This window comes from the organism of the source record quoted next, unplaced genomic scaffold, assembly GCF_019419815.1.
Source record: "Pyrus x bretschneideri cultivar Hongxiangsu unplaced genomic scaffold, Pyrus_bretschneideri_v1 Contig25, whole genome shotgun sequence".
Taxonomy (NCBI): Eukaryota; Viridiplantae; Streptophyta; class Magnoliopsida; order Rosales; family Rosaceae; genus Pyrus; species Pyrus x bretschneideri.
The window spans coordinates 1,698,909-1,717,654 of NW_025999557.1; the positions used below are offsets into that span (position 1 = coordinate 1,698,909).

General features: G+C 38.0%; 2 protein-coding genes across 3 annotated transcripts; both read right to left on the reverse strand.

Moving 5' to 3' along the window:
- Nucleotides 1-216: 216 nt before the first annotated feature.
- LOC103932533 (basic leucine zipper 34) lies at nucleotides 217-2,745 on the reverse strand. 2 transcript variants are annotated; one of them, XM_048586882.1, is made up of 5 exons: nucleotides 2,605-2,731; nucleotides 1,701-2,382; nucleotides 1,455-1,545; nucleotides 1,206-1,332; nucleotides 217-649 (listed from the first exon to the last, which is right to left on the reverse strand). In XM_048586882.1, the coding sequence occupies exons 1-5, from the start codon at nucleotides 2,708-2,710 to the stop codon at nucleotides 456-458; spliced, it is 1,200 nt and encodes a 399-aa protein (XP_048442839.1). In that variant the 5' UTR covers nucleotides 2,711-2,731; the 3' UTR covers nucleotides 217-455. The 2 variants fall into 2 exon arrangements, with proteins under 2 accessions (XP_048442839.1, XP_009340434.2); XM_009342159.3 differs by having other exon boundaries at nucleotides 1,701-2,745.
- Nucleotides 2,746-14,040: 11,295 nt separating this feature from the next.
- Nucleotides 14,041-17,688, reverse strand: LOC103933288 (glutamate receptor 2.8). Its single transcript, XM_009342970.3, has 5 exons — nucleotides 17,379-17,688; nucleotides 15,586-16,829; nucleotides 15,151-15,463; nucleotides 14,653-15,050; nucleotides 14,041-14,574 (listed from the first exon to the last, which is right to left on the reverse strand). The coding sequence occupies exons 1-5, from the start codon at nucleotides 17,647-17,649 to the stop codon at nucleotides 14,182-14,184; spliced, it is 2,619 nt and encodes an 872-aa protein (XP_009341245.2). The 5' UTR covers nucleotides 17,650-17,688; the 3' UTR covers nucleotides 14,041-14,181.
- Nucleotides 17,689-18,746: the final 1,058 nt, after the last annotated feature.

Sequence of the window (18,746 nt, forward strand, 5' to 3'; positions counted from 1 at the left end):
ATACAACAATTAGACTCAGACATGACCACTCCTCCCCGGACCAGTTCTTCTTCAATGTTACAGATCCCTCCCTCCCCGCCAAGGAAAAAAAAAAAATCCCCAACCATTCTTCCAAAATTAATCAAAAGTTAAAAAAAAAAAAAAAACAAAGAAATCTGAAAATAATAATCTGAAGAAAAAAAAAAAAAAGGAAAAAACAAAGCCAAGTGGCCAACCTCCCCAACAAAAATAATTGATTACTGAAAATAAAAAAAAATGTTTTCAGCACCCTATCCAAGCAGTCCACGTGTCCATGTTCTAGCCTCCAATCTCACTACATTGTCAGGGGTACCACATATAGCGCATATAAGTGGAAACACTTCACGTGAATGTAAGGCCAAAGTTAGCATTATATGCCACTATATGCATCTGCATTCTGCATTGTATATTATATCATTCACGATGCATCTTCGACTTCAATTGGGAATTTGCTGCTCATTGTGATCCGTACAGACCATGATGTCTGGGTTTGATTGCTGCTGCTGCTGTTGCTGTTGATGCTGTTGAGCGTTTTGGTTTCGGTTTCCTTGGTTGTCCATCTTCTTTAGGGTTTGGTGGTGATAGACCTGCCTTAACCTCTCTATTTCCTTCTTTAGTGCCTCTTGATGAGCTGCAAAATGTCAAGTTGACATAAAATTTGGAACAAAAACAAATTTTGGGAATTTGGATAAAATGTATGTTTTTATTTGGTTACATGTAAGATATTCTGAACTACATTTATTTAAATTATGAAAAAAAAAATTCAAACTTGAATGCAGTAGAGAGCACACTGTTCTAGCCAATTTGGCTACACCAGATGTGAAAATAAATCTTGAGATCAGCACTCTTAATCGTATCAATGTTTAATAGAAAAACAACTAGTAGTAACAATTAGGGTTAATAATAATGCAATAGAATACAATTATGCTTCCACTTTCTCTTTTTTTTTTTTTTTTTGGGAAGGGATTAAAAGGTATTTCTAAATCAATACTTTTTTTTTTTCCTATTAAGGAAGTTGGACAGCGAAAGGAAAGAAAGGACTTTCGGTGATATTCCTATGAATTTGTTCTCCACCATAAGATGAAGATTGAGATAAAGCCTAAAGGGTTCATGCATGTATTATCTTCATATCACTAAATAAACACTAATTAATCATGGTTTATTAATTAAACTTATATCTTAATTACCATCTTTGAAAAGCTTGTCTTGAGCCAAAGCAGCAATCCGTTGCTTGAGAGCACTATTATCAACGTTTAGAATCAACCTTTGGTGGTCTAGAAATGCAACCCTTGGTGACAGCGCCGATACCTCCGACTTCAAATATTTTCATTAATCACAACACATACAAGTTTAATTAATTCAATTATTCACCAGACCAAGTTAATTACCAATGATAAGGAATTAAGCAAAGCAAAGTAATTGATCTTCTTGTATACCTGTAATGTTGTAACGCTGCGCTCAAGCTCCGAAATATATTGCAATTTTCTCACTCTCGACCTCTGTGCTGATTGCCGGTTTGCCAAAATCCTACAATCACAACCCAAAAATGTTTGTAATTAAATTAAGCTATCTAGTTATAATTAATGACATTTTGGCAGCAACCCAAATTTTTTGAATGTCCAAACCGTGCATGCATAATCTTGTAACAAAATTGTAAATTAAACACATTGTTGTGAAATTACCTTTTGACCCTCTTGGGGTCAGCCGGGGAGGTGGGCGGTGGCGGATGAGATTGAGCATTAGCGTCAGCCTCGCACGACGAGCTTTCAACCTCTCCGGGCTCCGTTTTAGGCTGCTGCTGCTGGTCCAAATGAAGCATCAATGGCTTCATGTTATTATTATTGACATTATTAATATTGTTCTCGTCGTTATTGCTGTTCTGGTCGGACGGCGTGGACGGGTTGGACGACGAGATGGTAGGTGGCACGGTCACGGACATGTCGTCGGAGAACATGGACATGAGCTGCTCGTCGTCCAGTCTGTCGAAGCCAAGGTTGTTGGTGGATCCGTGATGATGCATCATGGTGGCGGTAGGATTCCTGCATTCCTCGTCAAGTATCAACGGGGACTCGAGAAAGGCAATGGAGTCGCTTGCAGACCTCCGATGGGCCCCGCGCCTGGCGGAGGAGAAGTCGAGGAACTCGTCCATCCAATTGCACGACGAGGATTGTTGTTGTTGGTTCGGTTGGTTGGACGAGGGTTGAATTGCGGCGGCAGAAGTGGTCGTCGTGGTGGGGATGAAATTGGCCATGGCGGGTAGCTTTTGGTGAGGGAAGGATGGCCAATTTTGTGTCATGCTTGGTATTTTAGGAGGTAATTGTGCCATTCTCTCAATGCGACCTCCCCTCCCAAATATAGGGTACCCTAAAATATGTGTGTAATTAGAGAGAGAAACCCAAAACCAGAAACCAAATCCCAAGGAAAAAAATGAAAAAAGAAAAAGAAAATGGAAACACCAACAACCAACCCAACAAACAACCTACAACTGCAATGATCCCTTAATATTTAGGGCAAATAAATCTCGGGAGTCCTAAAAAAACAGTAAAGAGATATATTAAAGGGAAGTGAGCAGGGCAGCAGGAGTACATGGGCAGCTGCAGGAGAAACAGGAATCAGAATGCAACATGCAGCTAGCATAATAATCATAAACATAAATGAATGAGTGGCATTTCCTTTGGATTTTTGGGGACATTTTTTTAAGGCCCTGAGGTTTTGGAGAGGGAGGGAGGTGGGTCACATGGGGGTGGGGATTAGGGACAGCTAGCAACAGCTGGGGTGGGAGGGAGGTGAGGAGGATTGGGGTGGTGGGACTCCCTCCAAAATGGTTTCGATTCACTACTGGAAAAAGTATCCCACCACTGCATTCTCTGCATAGTTTATCAACCGAAGGAGAAATTTTTCAGTGTAACCGGTACATGGGGTGATACACCACGTGTCACTAAGAATGGGCAATGGTTATGGTGGGTGGGTAACAGCGGTTATTTACCCATAACCGTTTATGTTCATATCCGCATAATCGTTTACCCATTGGGTAATTGCATAAACGGTTATACCCATACCCATAACCATTTATAAACGGTTAACCATACTCATAACTGTGTACCCATTTAACCATAACTATTTACCCGTTTACCTATTTTTGAACCCGTTTATCATTTTTTTTAACCCATTTTTCACCCGTCTACATGTTTTTTTTAACAACTTAAAAATTAGAAAAGATAAATTTGTTATAATTTTTGTTTTCTGATAATTAAACATCGTTATAGGTACATCTTAGCATGCATTTCCCTATTTTAATCATTTAAGTTATCATACAATTCCAATAATTAAAATAATAGTTTACGAACGATTTTTTTTTGCTACACCCAAACAAGTCTTTAATTATAAATGGGTTTATCAGAATATGGATATCGTCGGAGAAAGGTCACTGCAGTCGTCTGCACTGCAGGAGCAAAGAGCAAAGAGCAAATGGCTTTTTTTAGGATCTTTGCAAACTTGGTTGAAATCTCTATGTATCTGAATGACCGACTGAACCAACATTACCATTATTTTGACCAAAATAAAAATCAACATTAGCATTACCCCCTCACACCTCGTAGCATTTCCAAACAAGATGTCAAATTCAAAGCATTAAATTTCATTTAAATGAGTAAATGAATATCCGTTATAACCGCGGGTAATACTCATAACTGCCCATTTAAATTTCACGGATAAACGGTTATACCTATAACCATTTATTCGTCTAAATGGTTAACCATAACTGTAACTGTGAACTTTCAATGGACGGGTAACTGCAATTACCCAAACCCATAGGTAGTTTGCCCATCCCTACGTGTCACTATACAAATGGTGAGATATGTGTGTTAAAAAGTTAATAACTTTAAAAAAAAAAAAATTCCCACCACTTTTATGAAAACACGTGGTGTACCCTTCGTATTCCGGTCACAATGAGAAATTTCTCTAACCGAAGGGAATCAGCCCCCCCACCCCATGTGCCGATGTGACACCTCATCCTCCCCTTTTTCCCTCTCAACCCCATTACATTATGTGTATGGATAGTATTTCTATACTATATACTATATATGATAAATCTCAGTTTACTACTCTTAAGTTTCGTGGTTTTCAACATTTTGTACATGAAGTTTTTTTCGTCCTAGATTCATACCTAAAGTGTTAATTTTGGGATAGTCTCATACATTTGTTAGTCTGGCTGTTAAGTCTCCCATTAACTGATGATGTGACACCCACATGGACAATGACTGGGCACCATGTGTCAATAAGGGTCCCACGTGGATATTAAAAAAAAAAAATTAAAAATTAAACATTAAACAAATTACAAAAAAAAAAAAAAAAAAAAAAAAAAAGTTGTCTTCTTCCTCAAACCCCGACTTTCCCTTGCTTCTCCTTCCCTTCTCTCATCTGCACGCACCCAACCTTTGCACATCCATCATTCCTTTACCGTACCCCCCGACGGCACCGTCCAACGCCATCGCTCACATGCCGCACCCTCCCTCTTACTCTACCACACCCACCGCGCCAGCCACATATTCCCCCTTGTCGTCGTCGAAGCCCTAGAAGAATCGAAAAGCTCTGCCTCAAGAGGATGGACAGGGAAGGCAAGGTAAGCCAGATGGTAGATCTGGTCAACCTCAAGCAGAAGTGGCTCAACGACGTCGTGTCGGATGAGCTCGAATCTCGGCAAGCCATATGGTATATCTGGTCGACCTCGAGTAGATAGTAGATTTGGCCCTGCCCATCATGATGATCCAAAGCCCCTTTCGTTTCAGCCCTAGTGGCACATTCCTACTAGAACCCCAGCTATTCAACCCGAATCTAAGTTCGTAGGCCGGCTTGTACTGGGTCATCACCAGCGAATCGAAGTCGTATCTGACGTAGTTCAAGATTGGGACGTTGTCGGAGGCGTAAGGAGAGTGGGGGGTGGAGGACGGGAAGAGGGTGAACCCTACGGTGGTGATAGCAATGTCAACGAGGATGAAAATGAGGCGCTGCTCTCGGAGAAAATATCGAATCAGGTGGGTGCAGAGGAGAGAAGGGAGGGAGAAAGGAAGGAGGGTCGAGGGTTTGAGGAAGAAGACAACTTTTTTTTTTTTTGTAATTTTTTAATGTTTGATTTTTAATATTTTTTATTTTTAATATCCACGTGGGACCCTTATTGACATGTGGCGCCCAATCATTGTCTACTTGGGCACCACGTCATCAGTTAACAGGAGACTTAACAGCCAGACTAACGGATGTATAAGACTGTTCCAAAATTAACACTTCAGGTATGACTATGGGATGAAAAAAACTTCATGTACCAAGTATTGAAAACCATGAAACTTGAGGGTAGTAAACTGAGATTTACCCTACTATACATGTATCCTATAATTTAACGAATTGAAGCACTGAATACATAGTGTGTTTGTGTGTGTATACATATTATATATATCACTTATGTATTACACTATGCATATACAAAAGATATGTCATATGGATACGAGTTTGAAGTTGCTTGTAGTTGTAGAGCATTATTGAGCTTTTTTGATCCTTTGGATACAATAATGCTGCAAAAATCTACGGGACATATGGCCCATTTTTGTTAGTTATCTCACACCATTGACCAAGGTCTTGGGGATGAATTTTGATTGCAATCGATTTGTAGGATCTAATAGTTATGGGGAATGATTTATGCATTCTTTTAACTCTTTTTTTGCCCTATTTTCTTAAAATTGTTTACCTCAATTTGCTTTTTGTAGATATTTTTATTGTGATCGTAAAACCGCCTAATAGTATGATTTTGACAAAAACAATCAAGTTGTATGATCAATCCAAAGATATTATAATACATGATATTAGTTACATTATATTCTAAAGTGTAACTATGATGCTCATTTATGTCATATAATACATAGATTAGTAGAGAGTGCTATCCAATACTAACATGTGGTGTGATCGCAACATTGTCATGTGGCTGTCACACCACCAATCAGCTAATGTGGCTAGACCAATGTTATAACATGTCATATTTATTGATGTTAAATTATAAAGTATAAGTTCATCGTTCATCTATGCTATAACACCTGAATCATTAACACTTAGTAGTGATCATATGATTTTTATGATACATAAATATATAATATTATTGTTTTTCTGTAATGAAAAAGAATGGAACGTGACCATTATTATACGATCAAATGGCCATGTTAATTCACAAATTGTCGTGATTTTGAAGTATGTATGTACAAGTAATTAGGGATGTGGGAGACTAATTACATATATAAGAGAAGTCCTATATATTTCGGTATATAAAATACATGTAGTGGAAGGATGTAGGAATTTAGAGAGGATGAGCTGTGAAAGGGAGGGAGAGCTTGTAAGAATCATGTCCTCCTCCTCCCATGTGAATTGCTAGTAAGAGTCCACCTTTGTTTGCTTTGTCTCCAAATCAACCTCACATGGGAGGGTTTGAGAGTCCCCTTTTGCCCCTCTCTCTCTCTCTCTCTTCTCTCTCTCTCTCTCTCTCTCTCTCTCTATATATATATATATATATGCATGACAAGTTTCTTGGTATTTTCCATTATCTTATGTTGGCAGTCATGTTGGGTTTTTAATGAAAGTACTTAGGAGACACTAATAATGATTAGTGGAAAAGTTAGAAAGCATGTTAATTAATTAAGTACTTGATCCCATAGTTTGTCCCATAGGTTTACCCCATCTACATGCATTAATTCATTTCAAATTTCACCCACTTGATAATGTACTTATAGAACACATAATCCTAATTTGTTCCACCATTTGTTAATAATCAAAAGTCAAATGTATCAATAGTTGTAATTCAGTATTATGATCTGGTGGTATTTCTTTTCACTTGTAAGTGAGAGGTGTTAGGTTTAAATCTCGTAAGTGGAGAATTCAATATCAAATTAGGTTGTCCATTATGTAGTTTAGCTGAACTCCCCCTTCACTTAATGTAAAATATATCGGTGTACTAAAAAAAAAAAAAGTATCAATGGTTTGTAGCTAGGGTTTCCATCATCGCCTCCGCTGATCACATATGCTTATTCCATGATTAATAGATAATTTTTATAACCGACCTATTGCTCTAATTTTGTAATGGACAAGTCTTAAGTATAAACCTGTGAGTTTAATATAAATTTATTTTTCACCTCTAAGTGCAAATAAATTGTTGCATATATATATATATATATAAACTACATAAAAAAAAAAGGAGAGTTTGAACTAAGAACAGTGAGTTGAAGCGTTGAGTACAACCATACAACGAATATATGATAATTAGTGGTTTGCATGTGCCTTTCCTTTACCATTCACAGCCAAAAGAATTTCCTAATGTAATACAATAATAATCCTTTCTGTTATTTCGAATCCCAAAAATGCTACCGTACAGGAAAGGGGAGAACGGGAAAGGGGGACTGCAAAATACGAATACAAAGCATTATTGAACGTGGAAGGAGCGCTGAGGGCCCTGCCTGTTTTTTCTAGGTTTTTTTTTTTAATAAAAACTAGATGGAGTCCACACAAATAGAAAATACAAAAAATTTAAAGAGAAAAAAATAAAATAAAATTATGAAAGAGAGAAGTTGAACAAAACTGTGAGAGAGAAAAAAAAACGTGGGTACTTTTTTTCTGAGTTTCTATTTCTTTGAACCGGAGACATGACCAAACAAAATTAATTACATTCCTGATCAGCTTGACCATCATTAAAAATATGGGGTATTACTTTTGGTCCAAACTGTTGAAAGTTCAGAAAACAATGGCCGTCGAATTGTTATTAGCCATAAGTTCTTGCAGGCAGAGATATCTTAACATTAGATAAATTTCTCATGACGGAGTCAGATTGATATTCTGAATGTTTGATCATTTTGGAGTAGTGCTGCCTTTATATATATAGAGATGGTTTTTTATCATAAATGGTCATTAAAATTGACCCTCGTCATCAAGATGGTCCCTGAAATTAAAAATCAATCAAAGTAGTCGCTGAAAATAGGTGTTGCAAATCAATGCGGTCCTTCCGTCACAATTCTGTTTAAAATTCCGTTAAGTGATGATGTGACACATAAATGGGTTCCACAAGATTTACGAGTTTTTATCACAAATGATCCCTGAAATTGACCCACACCATCACGATGGTCCCTAAAATTGACTCACACCATAAATATGGTCTCTGAAATTGAAAATCAATCAATGTAGTCCTTGAAAATAGGTGTCGCAAATCAATATGATTATTTCGCCACAATTCTGTAAAAAAAATTGTTATGTGCTGATGTGGGTTTAATAATTAATTTAAAAAGTTGTCAAAATACTTTTTACAACCACGTCGTTTATAATGTTGCAATCAATCACATAGCGTATGAGAGAAACCTTGTGCCACAAGGTGTCATATCGCATTATTTCATTCATCTCATTCGTCATAGATTGATTCTTTTAGTTAACCAATCAATTCTACGTCAACACTAATCAACGGAACACGGTTCGTTATCGTCACTTTTCATTTATGTCGGTGGTAACCATATAAATGAAACATCATCTATGATAATCTCATTCCAATTCCATATCTCATCCAAATTAGTATACAAGACGAAGAACTTCAGGTCTCGGGAGTAATCCGAATTTAATCTCATGAGATGAAAAGGTTTGAGATAGGGATCGAGGGACAGATTCGTTTGTGCTATATTCCTCCAATTTTGAGGAAGTGAATCCTCGAACCAAGTGATCTGCCACACTTCTGGCGTATGACAGATTGATTAGCTAGCCGCCAATGTATAAGGGTCGGCCACAGTAGTGGCGTTCCTGCTTTCGGGATGAAGGTCCATCGTACATTTGGTACATATCTTTGCAGGCACATTTGCAACGGGTATTTGTGATCTCGTCACTTTTGCTAGATTAGAGGAAGTGTCTGGTTATACTCTGACGATCTAGATTGGGATCGAGATGAGACATAGTGGGGACGTCTTCTTAAGAAACGTTGACGTTCTTATCTCCCCCTAACGACGGGAAGACTGTCTCATAAAAGTGATAATCCGCAAAATGAGCGGTAAAGAGATCGCCTGACAAAGGTTCTTAGTAATGAATATTAGAAGGAGAATCATAACTGACATAGATTTTCATCATTCCCTGAGGACCCTTTTGTTCTTTTGTACATAAGGGCAGTGCAAAATGGCACATAGACCGCACAACCAAAGACGCGTAGATGCAATATGTCGGGTTCAGATCTAGTAACCAACTGACACGTGCTTTATAAGGCTGGATCATAACGGGCCTCAGGCGGACCAACATGGTTGCTTACAATATTGCATGGCCCCGAGCAGAGATCGAGAACTTTGGTACGTATGACCAATTGATCGCACAATCATTTGAAGGTGTTTAATGAATGCTTCTGGTGGGTTGTTTTAGGTATGAACATGGGACTGGATGTTTAACTTTAAAACCCAACTGACATGCATTATCCATCGAAAGTTTTCAATATAAATTCTCCAACTTATCCAATCAAATAAATTTGATCAGATAGTCAGGGTGGTGAGCCTTGAGCTTGTTAATCTGAGCCGCCAGTGTGGAGAATGCAGCTTGTGGACAACAGCCACACGTGTGACAAACGTGTAGAAGCATCAATCGATACTATAAAGTATCTAAATAGTCTGCAGAGTGGTTGAATTAGTCCACAAATGTCCCCTTTGAATCCTTTGTAGAAAAGATAGAGGGTGCTAAGGTATAATACGTGTCCAGGTATGATTTCTTTACTTCTTGTAAAAGGATGCCCAAAACGGCGTATACAAATCATCCGAGATATCCCAAACGTACACACATAGAGAAAATTCCTTTAGAATCGCAGGCTTCTGGCCTGCCACATAGTGGGCCTGAATGGGTATATCCATTTTTTAAGTGTTCCATCTTCTTTAGAATATGCATTTTTGCGATATTCGTAGGAAGTGCAATATGGTAATATGCTAAGGAATTTTACTCTATTTTTCTACATTGGTTTTAATATGGTAATAATACTCTCAACTATCCTTAAAGCTCAAAAAGGGCGTTTTCCGGAACGAGTGAGTATAAGGCTTCCCTTTTATGGTAAAATTAGTACCATTTGACAATATAGGACAATGCCATGCCCCACAATCAGGTTGGATAAGCCTGAAAGGTTGTCAGGGGATGATTAGGTATGAAGTTAGCATAGAACCAGATAGCTAACTTCCCCACAAAACATACCTAAGCATGAGTTAATTGTAGTCACATGTGGTAGTTTTCGTTAATTAACTCTTTATTCGAGAATAATAGTGACATCCGAACACCAATCTTAAATCCTAGAACAAAATAAATTATTCATAAAATAAACCAAATATACAAGGGGGTTCGGCTAGTATGGCCTTCCATGTCAAATTTCACTCTTCCAAATGTGTTAGGTGGAGCAAAATTAGTCTCATAGATTGACTACAGGAATGGTACTCCTCAACAACATTGGTAAAGGTACAGAAAAATGAATAACCAATGATCTATTCTGTCAAAACGGAGTTAGATTCTGCAAGGTTAAGGTTCAGGAAGACTATCCCTTATTCTTGAAGTTTTAGGTGTCAAGGATCATGCTTCAGGCATGATACCACCTATTGCCAAGCCTAGATTCTACCATAGGTTGTAAAACAAACTTGAAATTATGTTGTATGAGAGAAAGACAGACCCAGACTTGGGTTCAGTAGGCTCCAGCCGAAACTGGAGGGGTTTGTTCGGTAGACCTCTGCCGAAGCAGAGTAGTACCATTCTCTCACAAGTGTGGTAGTAGTCAGATCCGAGAATTTGGTGAACTTCTGCTATCTATATTGCTACTTAAGGAGCAATTTAGATATAGAAGGACGAGAAAGATTTTCTTCCCGTCAAAATTTAATCGAATATAAACTTCAGAATTGTACCTATTCATGGACGTAAAGGTTTCAATCATGTTTTACTTCGAGCAAGAATTCATCTTTGCATGATTTGAAATGGTCCATAGCGAGTCAAAGAGCCATAGAGTCCTTGGCAGTGAGGTACTTCCATTTGATATGCTTCAGGCATAAGTCTTCGAATGAAGATTATGGTGGAGGCTTATTCAGCTATTCCACACCATAACTGGCTACAATGAATTTGCAACTAGTCGTAGTCAAGCACGGTGTCACGTCTTGTATCCACATAAAGTAGTTTCTTGTTCAAAACTTCCAAATCAGTGAAATCGAACTTTTTACGGTTCAACAATACACTGAATGGTAGAAATAAGAATGTGATTGGTGTTTTAGGAAATAAAATTTCCATAAACATCAACGTTAGAACATTCAAGTTCTAAGACATGGTTTGGTTTAAATGGATTTAAGCATGGAGAACTTTGGGTCTTAACATGAGTGTTGCACGTTAAGAAACTTCAGGTTTCTATGGCACTTTTCCGAAACTTCGAGTTCCCAAGTATGAACGTCAAGTTCATAATTTGTCACATCCCGGCCCGGGCCCCCACCACATCCCTAGCTCGACTCCACGTAGCACGATATTGTGCATTTTAGGCCCCGACAATGCCCTCATGGTTTTGTTTCTGGGAACTCACACGAGAAAGACTCAGTGGGTCACCCATCATGGGATTGCTCTAGCCTAAACTCGCTGAACTTCGGAGTTCCGACGAACTCGAAAGCTAGTGAGCTCCCAAAAGGCCTTGTGCTAGGTAAAGATGAGAATATACATATAAGGCTTACAGGATCCTCACCCCTGGGCGATGTGGGATTTTACATAATTCCTGCAAACAAACGTAATATATACAAAACAAAAATATATAAAGCAAGAGATTATAGTGGGTAGCTTTGGGACCCTTTGTGTGAAAGTTTAGGGAAACGACCCTAAAAAATATATGGAGCTTCGGGTCCAAAAAAATTATTATTGTAATTGGCTTGGCTACCGGCCAGCGTGAAAAATTTGGATTAACGGAACCCAAGCCCAAATATGGGCTAAGAAAGAAAAGTGAAAACCAAATCCCGATTTATAGGGTTTAGGGTTTAATATGGGCTAAGTAAATAGGCCCAAAAGAAAAACATTTTTTTTTTCACGAATTGGACTACAGGTCTAACTGGAAAAAAAAAAATTGACTTAAAGCCCCAAAAAATGGAGAATGAGCCCAAGCCCAGAATGGGATATTTGGCAGGCTGCTAATGCAGCAGGTCTCAGAAAAACAAAACAGGCCTTGAGGTCTTAAACCCAAAAACTGGGGCTGTTTATTGGGTGTGGGCCGAGAGAAGTAAAGGCCCAAGGCCTCTTATGTAAGATCCGAGCCCATTTACGATGGGTGAAGGGTTTTGTTGGGAAACAATGGAGACCGACGGTGTCATATGGGACGGCAGCGAGCATGGATCACAAAGGTCGAGGTCATCGTCGTGGAATCTCAAAAAACAAGACGGCGGAAGACGGCTGGGGAGGTTCCAAGAATCGCAATAGGAGTCGACCGGAAAAATTGATCTCCAACATCGAGATCGACGATGGTGGATAAATTTTGGTATCACCACTGTCCTGCAATCACCAAGATTTGGTAATGAGTGCGGCTGCGAGCACAGTCCTCGATTCCGTCGAGGTGCAGAAGGCTAGACGAAGAAGACGCCTAAAACAACGTCGTTCTGTGTTAGGGCCAGGAGCTACGTGGCTCAACTGGGCTTGGCTCAGTCATGGGCTGCAAGCCATGGTGTAGACACACACTAGTGCGAGCTTGGTGCTCAAGCACTGAGCTTTCATAGATCAGGCCCAGTCTAAAGTAGACTAGGGCATCTAGGTCCATTATGAGTTCTAGGGTTTCAACATTTTTTGTTTTTTCTTTCCTTTTTCTTCTTTATTCACACATATTCAATTCACATAATAGCAATATTATGGATATAATGCATAAACAATTTAAGTAAAATCTAAAATTCGTAAATCGTAAAGTTGGGTCATGCATTATGGTCTGAAAAAAAATTGAGATACACACCGTTGTTTTAGAAGAAACTGGATTGCGTGATGAATTTAGTGAACGGGTTTGTAGGAGTTCTTTCTTCAATTTTGGCTTTCATCTTCAAGGTTGTATCACGTTCAACATAAGAAGAGAAATAAATTGAATCAATAAAAGTATATGAATTGAAAAAAATCAAAATTTAATCAATTAAAATAAGGGAACTTTAACAAAAAGCTCCTGTACTGTTCACTTCAACAAAAAACCACATTTTTACACTAAAAAGTCAATCCTGGTACTATTCACTTTATACTTTATTTTGTCTTTATCATTAAAACTCAAAGTTTTCAAGCCATTTTCATTAGTTTTCCTTTAAAATAATTAGAACGTAATACTCCCTTGATTGAAGACGAATAAATTCTCTTTAGCATAGCTTGAAGAGCGTGCTGATAACGTGTTGTTGCCTATATTTAGTAGAGAGGTGCGGCAAAGGGAAGAGAAAAAGATTGGAGAATAGACTTGAGGAATTGTGTGTTAATTCTCCAGTCCTTGTGACTTTATTTATAGTAATAAGGAATAAGGAGGAGAGAAACTTGCTCTCCAAGTAATACAAAGTCTATTAGGAAAGATCTTCTAGATCCCAAAGGATTCCTATGATATCTCTACCTAGGATTTACACAATCACATATTGATAAGAACATATGTCATATATATATATATATATATATATAGACTGCATTGTGTTTACCAACTTTCTTATATATAATGGTGCTGATCATGGGGACATGGTGGTGAAGAAAATGATGGAAGCCCTCTGCTGGTTCTTGAGAATCAGACCCTTCAAGTAACAATTCTGCGGAATAATAGAGCACTATCTACTTCGAATCGTAAAGCAATACATAATGCACAACTTTAGGGACTTTGACTGATGATTATTCTTTTTCACAAAACTAACTGATGATTATTCTTTTTCACAAAACTATGTTACAAGTTTCAGTATTAAAAAACACCATGTTACAAGTTACAGTGTTGATTCTATGGCATTGAATACAAGCCAACAGATCGAAAAGAAAAGAACTCCTCACAAAAGTAACGGATCGTAGAGTTGGCCTATGTTTTCAATGCAGTGGCTAAAGCTGTACTCTTTTATTTGCAAAACTGAATTCTATCCTAATCTACGTTGAAAAATCTTTTCGGTTATCTAATTTTGTTGCAAAAGGCATCAATGTCTAGACTTGAGCCTGCAAGGCAGATGCATTCGAAGGATATGCATGACTTTCTTCATTAATATCGCTGTCTCTTCTTGAGACCCTTCTGTTTGGATTTCCCCATCGTTTCATTACATCCAATATTAATTTCCAGTTGGCTTTGTGTAGAAGAAATGATTTACGAATGCGAAAAATGTAAACCACAAGACCAATTGTCGATGTCCCCCCTGTGAGTACGAATAGTACCCAAAAGCTGTTGGGGCTTAGACTAGGATTAGCACCATCTGTGTCTGCATCCAAGCACTTCAGAGAGGCCAGCATCTTGTTCTCTAAAGTCCGAAGGTCACCCCTTTCGGTTACCTTTAACATTGCTTCCGTTACACTAGGAAGCAACATAGACCCTTTTGGAAATACCTGTAGCATAAAAGCTTAGTTAATATATGGTTACTTGAATGCAGAAGAGATTGACTGGGTGAAAAGCTAGATAATTACAAATCCAAATCCTCCAACTTTGAAAGTCGGTCCCGCTTGCATAAAGGCTTTGCAGTATTTTGCAAGGAATATTTTTGCGAAAGGGGCTTCGAGAAAAGCAGCAGCAATTACTTTACTTCTGAGGGCTAAGGCATATTCTTCTGTGGAGTTAAACTGCATAATATTGTTGTGGGGGAAGTGCAAGACTTCCGTTAAATAGGCTGAAACAAAGGATGCCTTACAATAACCAACCATGGCATTGGTTCGCAGCAGTGTATCGACATCTGCTACGGCAGGTTCAAGCTGCTGGACAGTGAGCATGCTGGCAAGGTTAGCGGTGTATGTCTGTGTGATGATTAGCGCCATAAATAGCCAGACCACCATTGCCATCCGAGACAAATTGCTATGCAGCTTATCTCCTTTGCTCAGTTAATCAAATAGAAGTTGTATTTAGACAATTTAAAAAAAAATAGAGAGGAAGAGAGTGAAATTAAACATCAATGCGGGTTACGAATTTACCTTGTAAGGAGAAGAGAGTGGTGAAAGATAGCCAAATCAAGCTTCCTATTTGATTTAGCACAGAGCCTTTAAGTTCGGGACAGTAGTTTCGCTCTATCAGCCATACAACAAAGCCATTGTAGACATTGATGGCTCCTATAAGTGCCCACATTGCTTTTGTGAAAGGTTTCATGAATAACCAAGCTTTGTTACTTGTTTTGGACCTGACTGGAACTATCATTACCAATCCTGATTCGGTATAGGGGTGTGTGAATTCTGCGTGTTCATATCTCCGGGACACTATTGCTACATCACCAACTACAGCATCAAATTTCTGCATGACAAGTTTGATTGATCTTAATTATTCCATGAAATTAAACATCAAATATTGGCATGCAATTTGGATTAATTAACCAACTACATGAAGAGACTAACTACAGAAAGTAAATGTCTTACATGCAAATGGATTTGCTTCACTAAAGAATCATATGTTCCTTCGAAAGGAAATAACTCGTAGGGCAAATTGTAAGGCAGCTCATTTACGGTTGCTTTGAAGAGATCTATTGCAATTCCACTGAAAGATAAGTTATTTCCCAATGGATCTTTCTTCACATTTACGTACTGTTTGAATGTTGCTCCTGTCGGCACACCAATTCTCAGCACGTTTGCATTTGTTGTTGGTGCAGCCCACCCTTTTGGAGTATACAAAGGCCCTCCTGGCCAAAAAACTTGCCCCAAATCTCTCATAGAAGATCTGTTAGTAGCACCTTCACCGATAGTCTCTGAGAATCCTAATCCATCTGACCAGTATCCAACTTCTCTGTAACTTTTTCCATTCACATTGATGATTTGAAATACATGTTGTGGTGCTAATTTTTGGTCATTGAACTTAATTCTTCCACTTAAGCCATGAAAATCACTTCGTAAAAGTTTTGCTAACAATTTCCTCCCTTTGCTGCTTTCTGTCATAGCTTGAGCCACTGCCCTTGCAGCATCATAAGCCTGTGCTGCAAAGATTCCAGGCTCATTGTTACCGTCTTCAGGATGTTCCGTGCTAAACCTTTTTCGAAACCTATGATCAAAATCCTTAAATTGGTTCCCACTTTCGGGGAAGTAGCTCTTGACTCCGATGATCCCTTGCATTGAGGAGATGGTGGAGGCATTAAAAGAGTGGACAAGGCTTGTAATAGGATCAGTGGTGATCCATACATAATCCTTTTCCATCATCTTCATTTCTTTTGCCTTTTCAAATAATTGCACCGCCAATGGCGCAGACAAATGCACAACAAAGACTCTACATTGGTCATTTTGAATTTTCTCAAGCTCTTTGATTAATGAAGAAGAAGCAAAAGGAGGGAGAGCTACCAGGCGGCTAATTTCTGCACCAACTTGTTTCAAGGCATCGGAGAGGTGAGGTAAGACTTCATTGGCTGAAGAATCTCTATCTGCGTAAATTACAGTGACTTGATGCCATTCCCAAGACTGAACTATATCGGCAATTGCTTCCATTTGTTTCAACTGGTTACGAGAAGATTGAACCAGAAAGGGCCACAGCTCAGCTGCCCAAATTGGATTAGCCTCAGCAAATGAAACAATTGGGGTATGAGTCTCACTGCCAACCTCAGCTACTAGTGATGTCTCTTCCCATGTTTGAGGTCCTAGAATGGCTTGCACTTTTTGCTCGTCTATAAGACCTTTAGCTGCAGATTGATAAAATGGCACATCTTTCAACAGTCAATTACTTACCTTACTATTGAGTTTTCTCAAGCTAAAATTAAAAGCAAAGAAGAGAGAAAAATGAATGCATACATGCATGATACATCGATCCCTATATGCACTAAAATTCCTAGATTGAAGAATATACAATTATATAGCTTTTGTCAGGACCGGTCTAGATTTTGAGGCCCAAGATGACATAAAAAAATATGCCCTCACTTTATATAAGAAAATTATTTGTTTTCACATGTAAGATATCAATAAAATTATACTTAGAAAAACACTTTAAACTTAATAATTTAAAAACAAGGATAAACTAATTTATTTTGTATCGTGAGAAGAAATAAAAAAACTCCAGGTTTACAAGTAGATAGATATGAGTTTTGTTTTTCATTCTCCCCTCCCCATCATATTTGCCGATATAAAAAAATAAAATAAGGGACACCCCGGCACTTGGGCTTCGGAGCGTCAGTGCAACATAGATATTGCCTTTATAAAAAATAAAAACAAGGAAGTTTAGAAAGCTTAATTACCTGCAAGAGCTGCCTGCGAGGGCTTCCTCTGAGAGTTTCTTACGTGCAGAACCAGTCTCTGATTCCCAGTGGTATCAAAATGATCGTCCAGTGCCATTTGAATTGCCACTCTCTCTTCTTTGCCAATCCGAGAACTGTTGTCGATAATAGCACCTAGTATTCCCATCCCGGGTCCATTCTCGATTGTATTGGCATTTCCAAATGTTGTAATTCCTTCCCTAAAACCTGAAACTGTGATCAGGAAATAAAAAAGAAGAGCAAACTGAGACATCCTTTGTTGTTTTTGTTTTGAAGAACGACTTCAGAGCTCTCTTCCTATTTATATGGATAAGATTCAAGAATGCTGCCATACTTTTTACTCGGTCAATGTTAAAAGATTTCCTCCTTTTTATTGAGTCATAAGTCAGCACTAAGACTTAATCAATACTTCGGTCTCTTTTCCTTGCAGGAACATATATACATAATATTTCTGCAGTATGGTGCGTGGAATTAATTCAACTCCTTCTTGGCCAAAATTACATCCGGCTTAAAATTTCCAAATTTGTTCTTTTTATATCTTTGTTAATTAAACTTCCAATATCTGATATGAATCATTAAGTTACTCATACACATGCGTAGTGTAAATGTTTTCATGTCAGATTGTCTTGCAACAGAACTAGAATTCTTCACATTGATTAGGTTGAGTTTTTGTCGAAATGTGTGATCAAACAATATAATTAAATTTGTCAAAAAAAAAAAAAAACAAATATTGTGGTTGGCAAATTAAAAAATAAATAAATAAAATAGAGCTTTTCGGGATCATGTCGACTTTAGTTTCTTTTGGATTCAAGTTTCTCATATATATATCGTGAAGGTAATTACGTGGCTGATTGTTTAGCCAACTGGATTTATTGGTGGTCGGATTCTTATCCCTTGTATACAGCTGCAACTTTTGTTCATAATCTTTGGGGGCTCCTGAACTTTCACTTCTCTTAAGAGCTATTTTAATGGTTTTCTTATGATCTAATTTTGAGTTTCCTTGTTGGTTTGAGCCTTGGTCATTCTTTCTAGCTCTACCATTTTCATTTTTTGTCGTTTCTATTTGCTTTTTGATACTGTATTAGGGTTGGGTTTCTTGTCCCTCTAACTTATTGTACTTTTAATTTTTATTTTATGAATTTATTCTCAACAATGTCTTTTCCATGATACCAATACTAAAGTGAAATTGACATTGTTGTTTAATTGAAAAAATATTATCAAATCGACTCTTGTAAATCTATACTTCCTTGCGTAGTTTACATCCATGTGCAAGAGAAACCTAAAAGAAACAGACTAGTAAATTAATTGATGCTCTAATAATATCTATCTAATTATTAATTAGAATTGGCG

What these genes read in the sequence shown, in the direction of transcription:
- LOC103932533 (XM_048586882.1), bottom strand. Translation starts at nt 2,710, where the DNA reads ATGTCCCCAAAAATCCAAAGGAAATGCCACTCATTCATTTATGTTTAT. An exon ending in GCAGCGTTACAACATTACAG is followed by an intron (nt 1,333 to 1,454) that starts GTATACAAGAAG and finishes AAATATTTGAAG; the next exon opens with TCGGAGGTATCGGCGCTGTC. An exon ending in AGACAAGCTTTTCAAAGATG is followed by an intron (nt 650 to 1,205) that starts GTAATTAAGATA and finishes GACATTTTGCAG; the next exon opens with CTCATCAAGAGGCACTAAAG.
- LOC103933288 (XM_009342970.3), bottom strand. Translation starts at nt 17,649, where the DNA reads ATGTCTCAGTTTGCTCTTCTTTTTTATTTCCTGATCACAGTTTCAGGT. An exon ending in CTCGCAGGCAGCTCTTGCAG is followed by an intron (nt 16,830 to 17,378) that starts GTAATTAAGCTT and finishes ATCAATCTGCAG; the next exon opens with CTAAAGGTCTTATAGACGAG. An exon ending in TGAAGCAAATCCATTTGCAT is followed by an intron (nt 15,464 to 15,585) that starts GTAAGACATTTA and finishes CTTGTCATGCAG; the next exon opens with AAATTTGATGCTGTAGTTGG.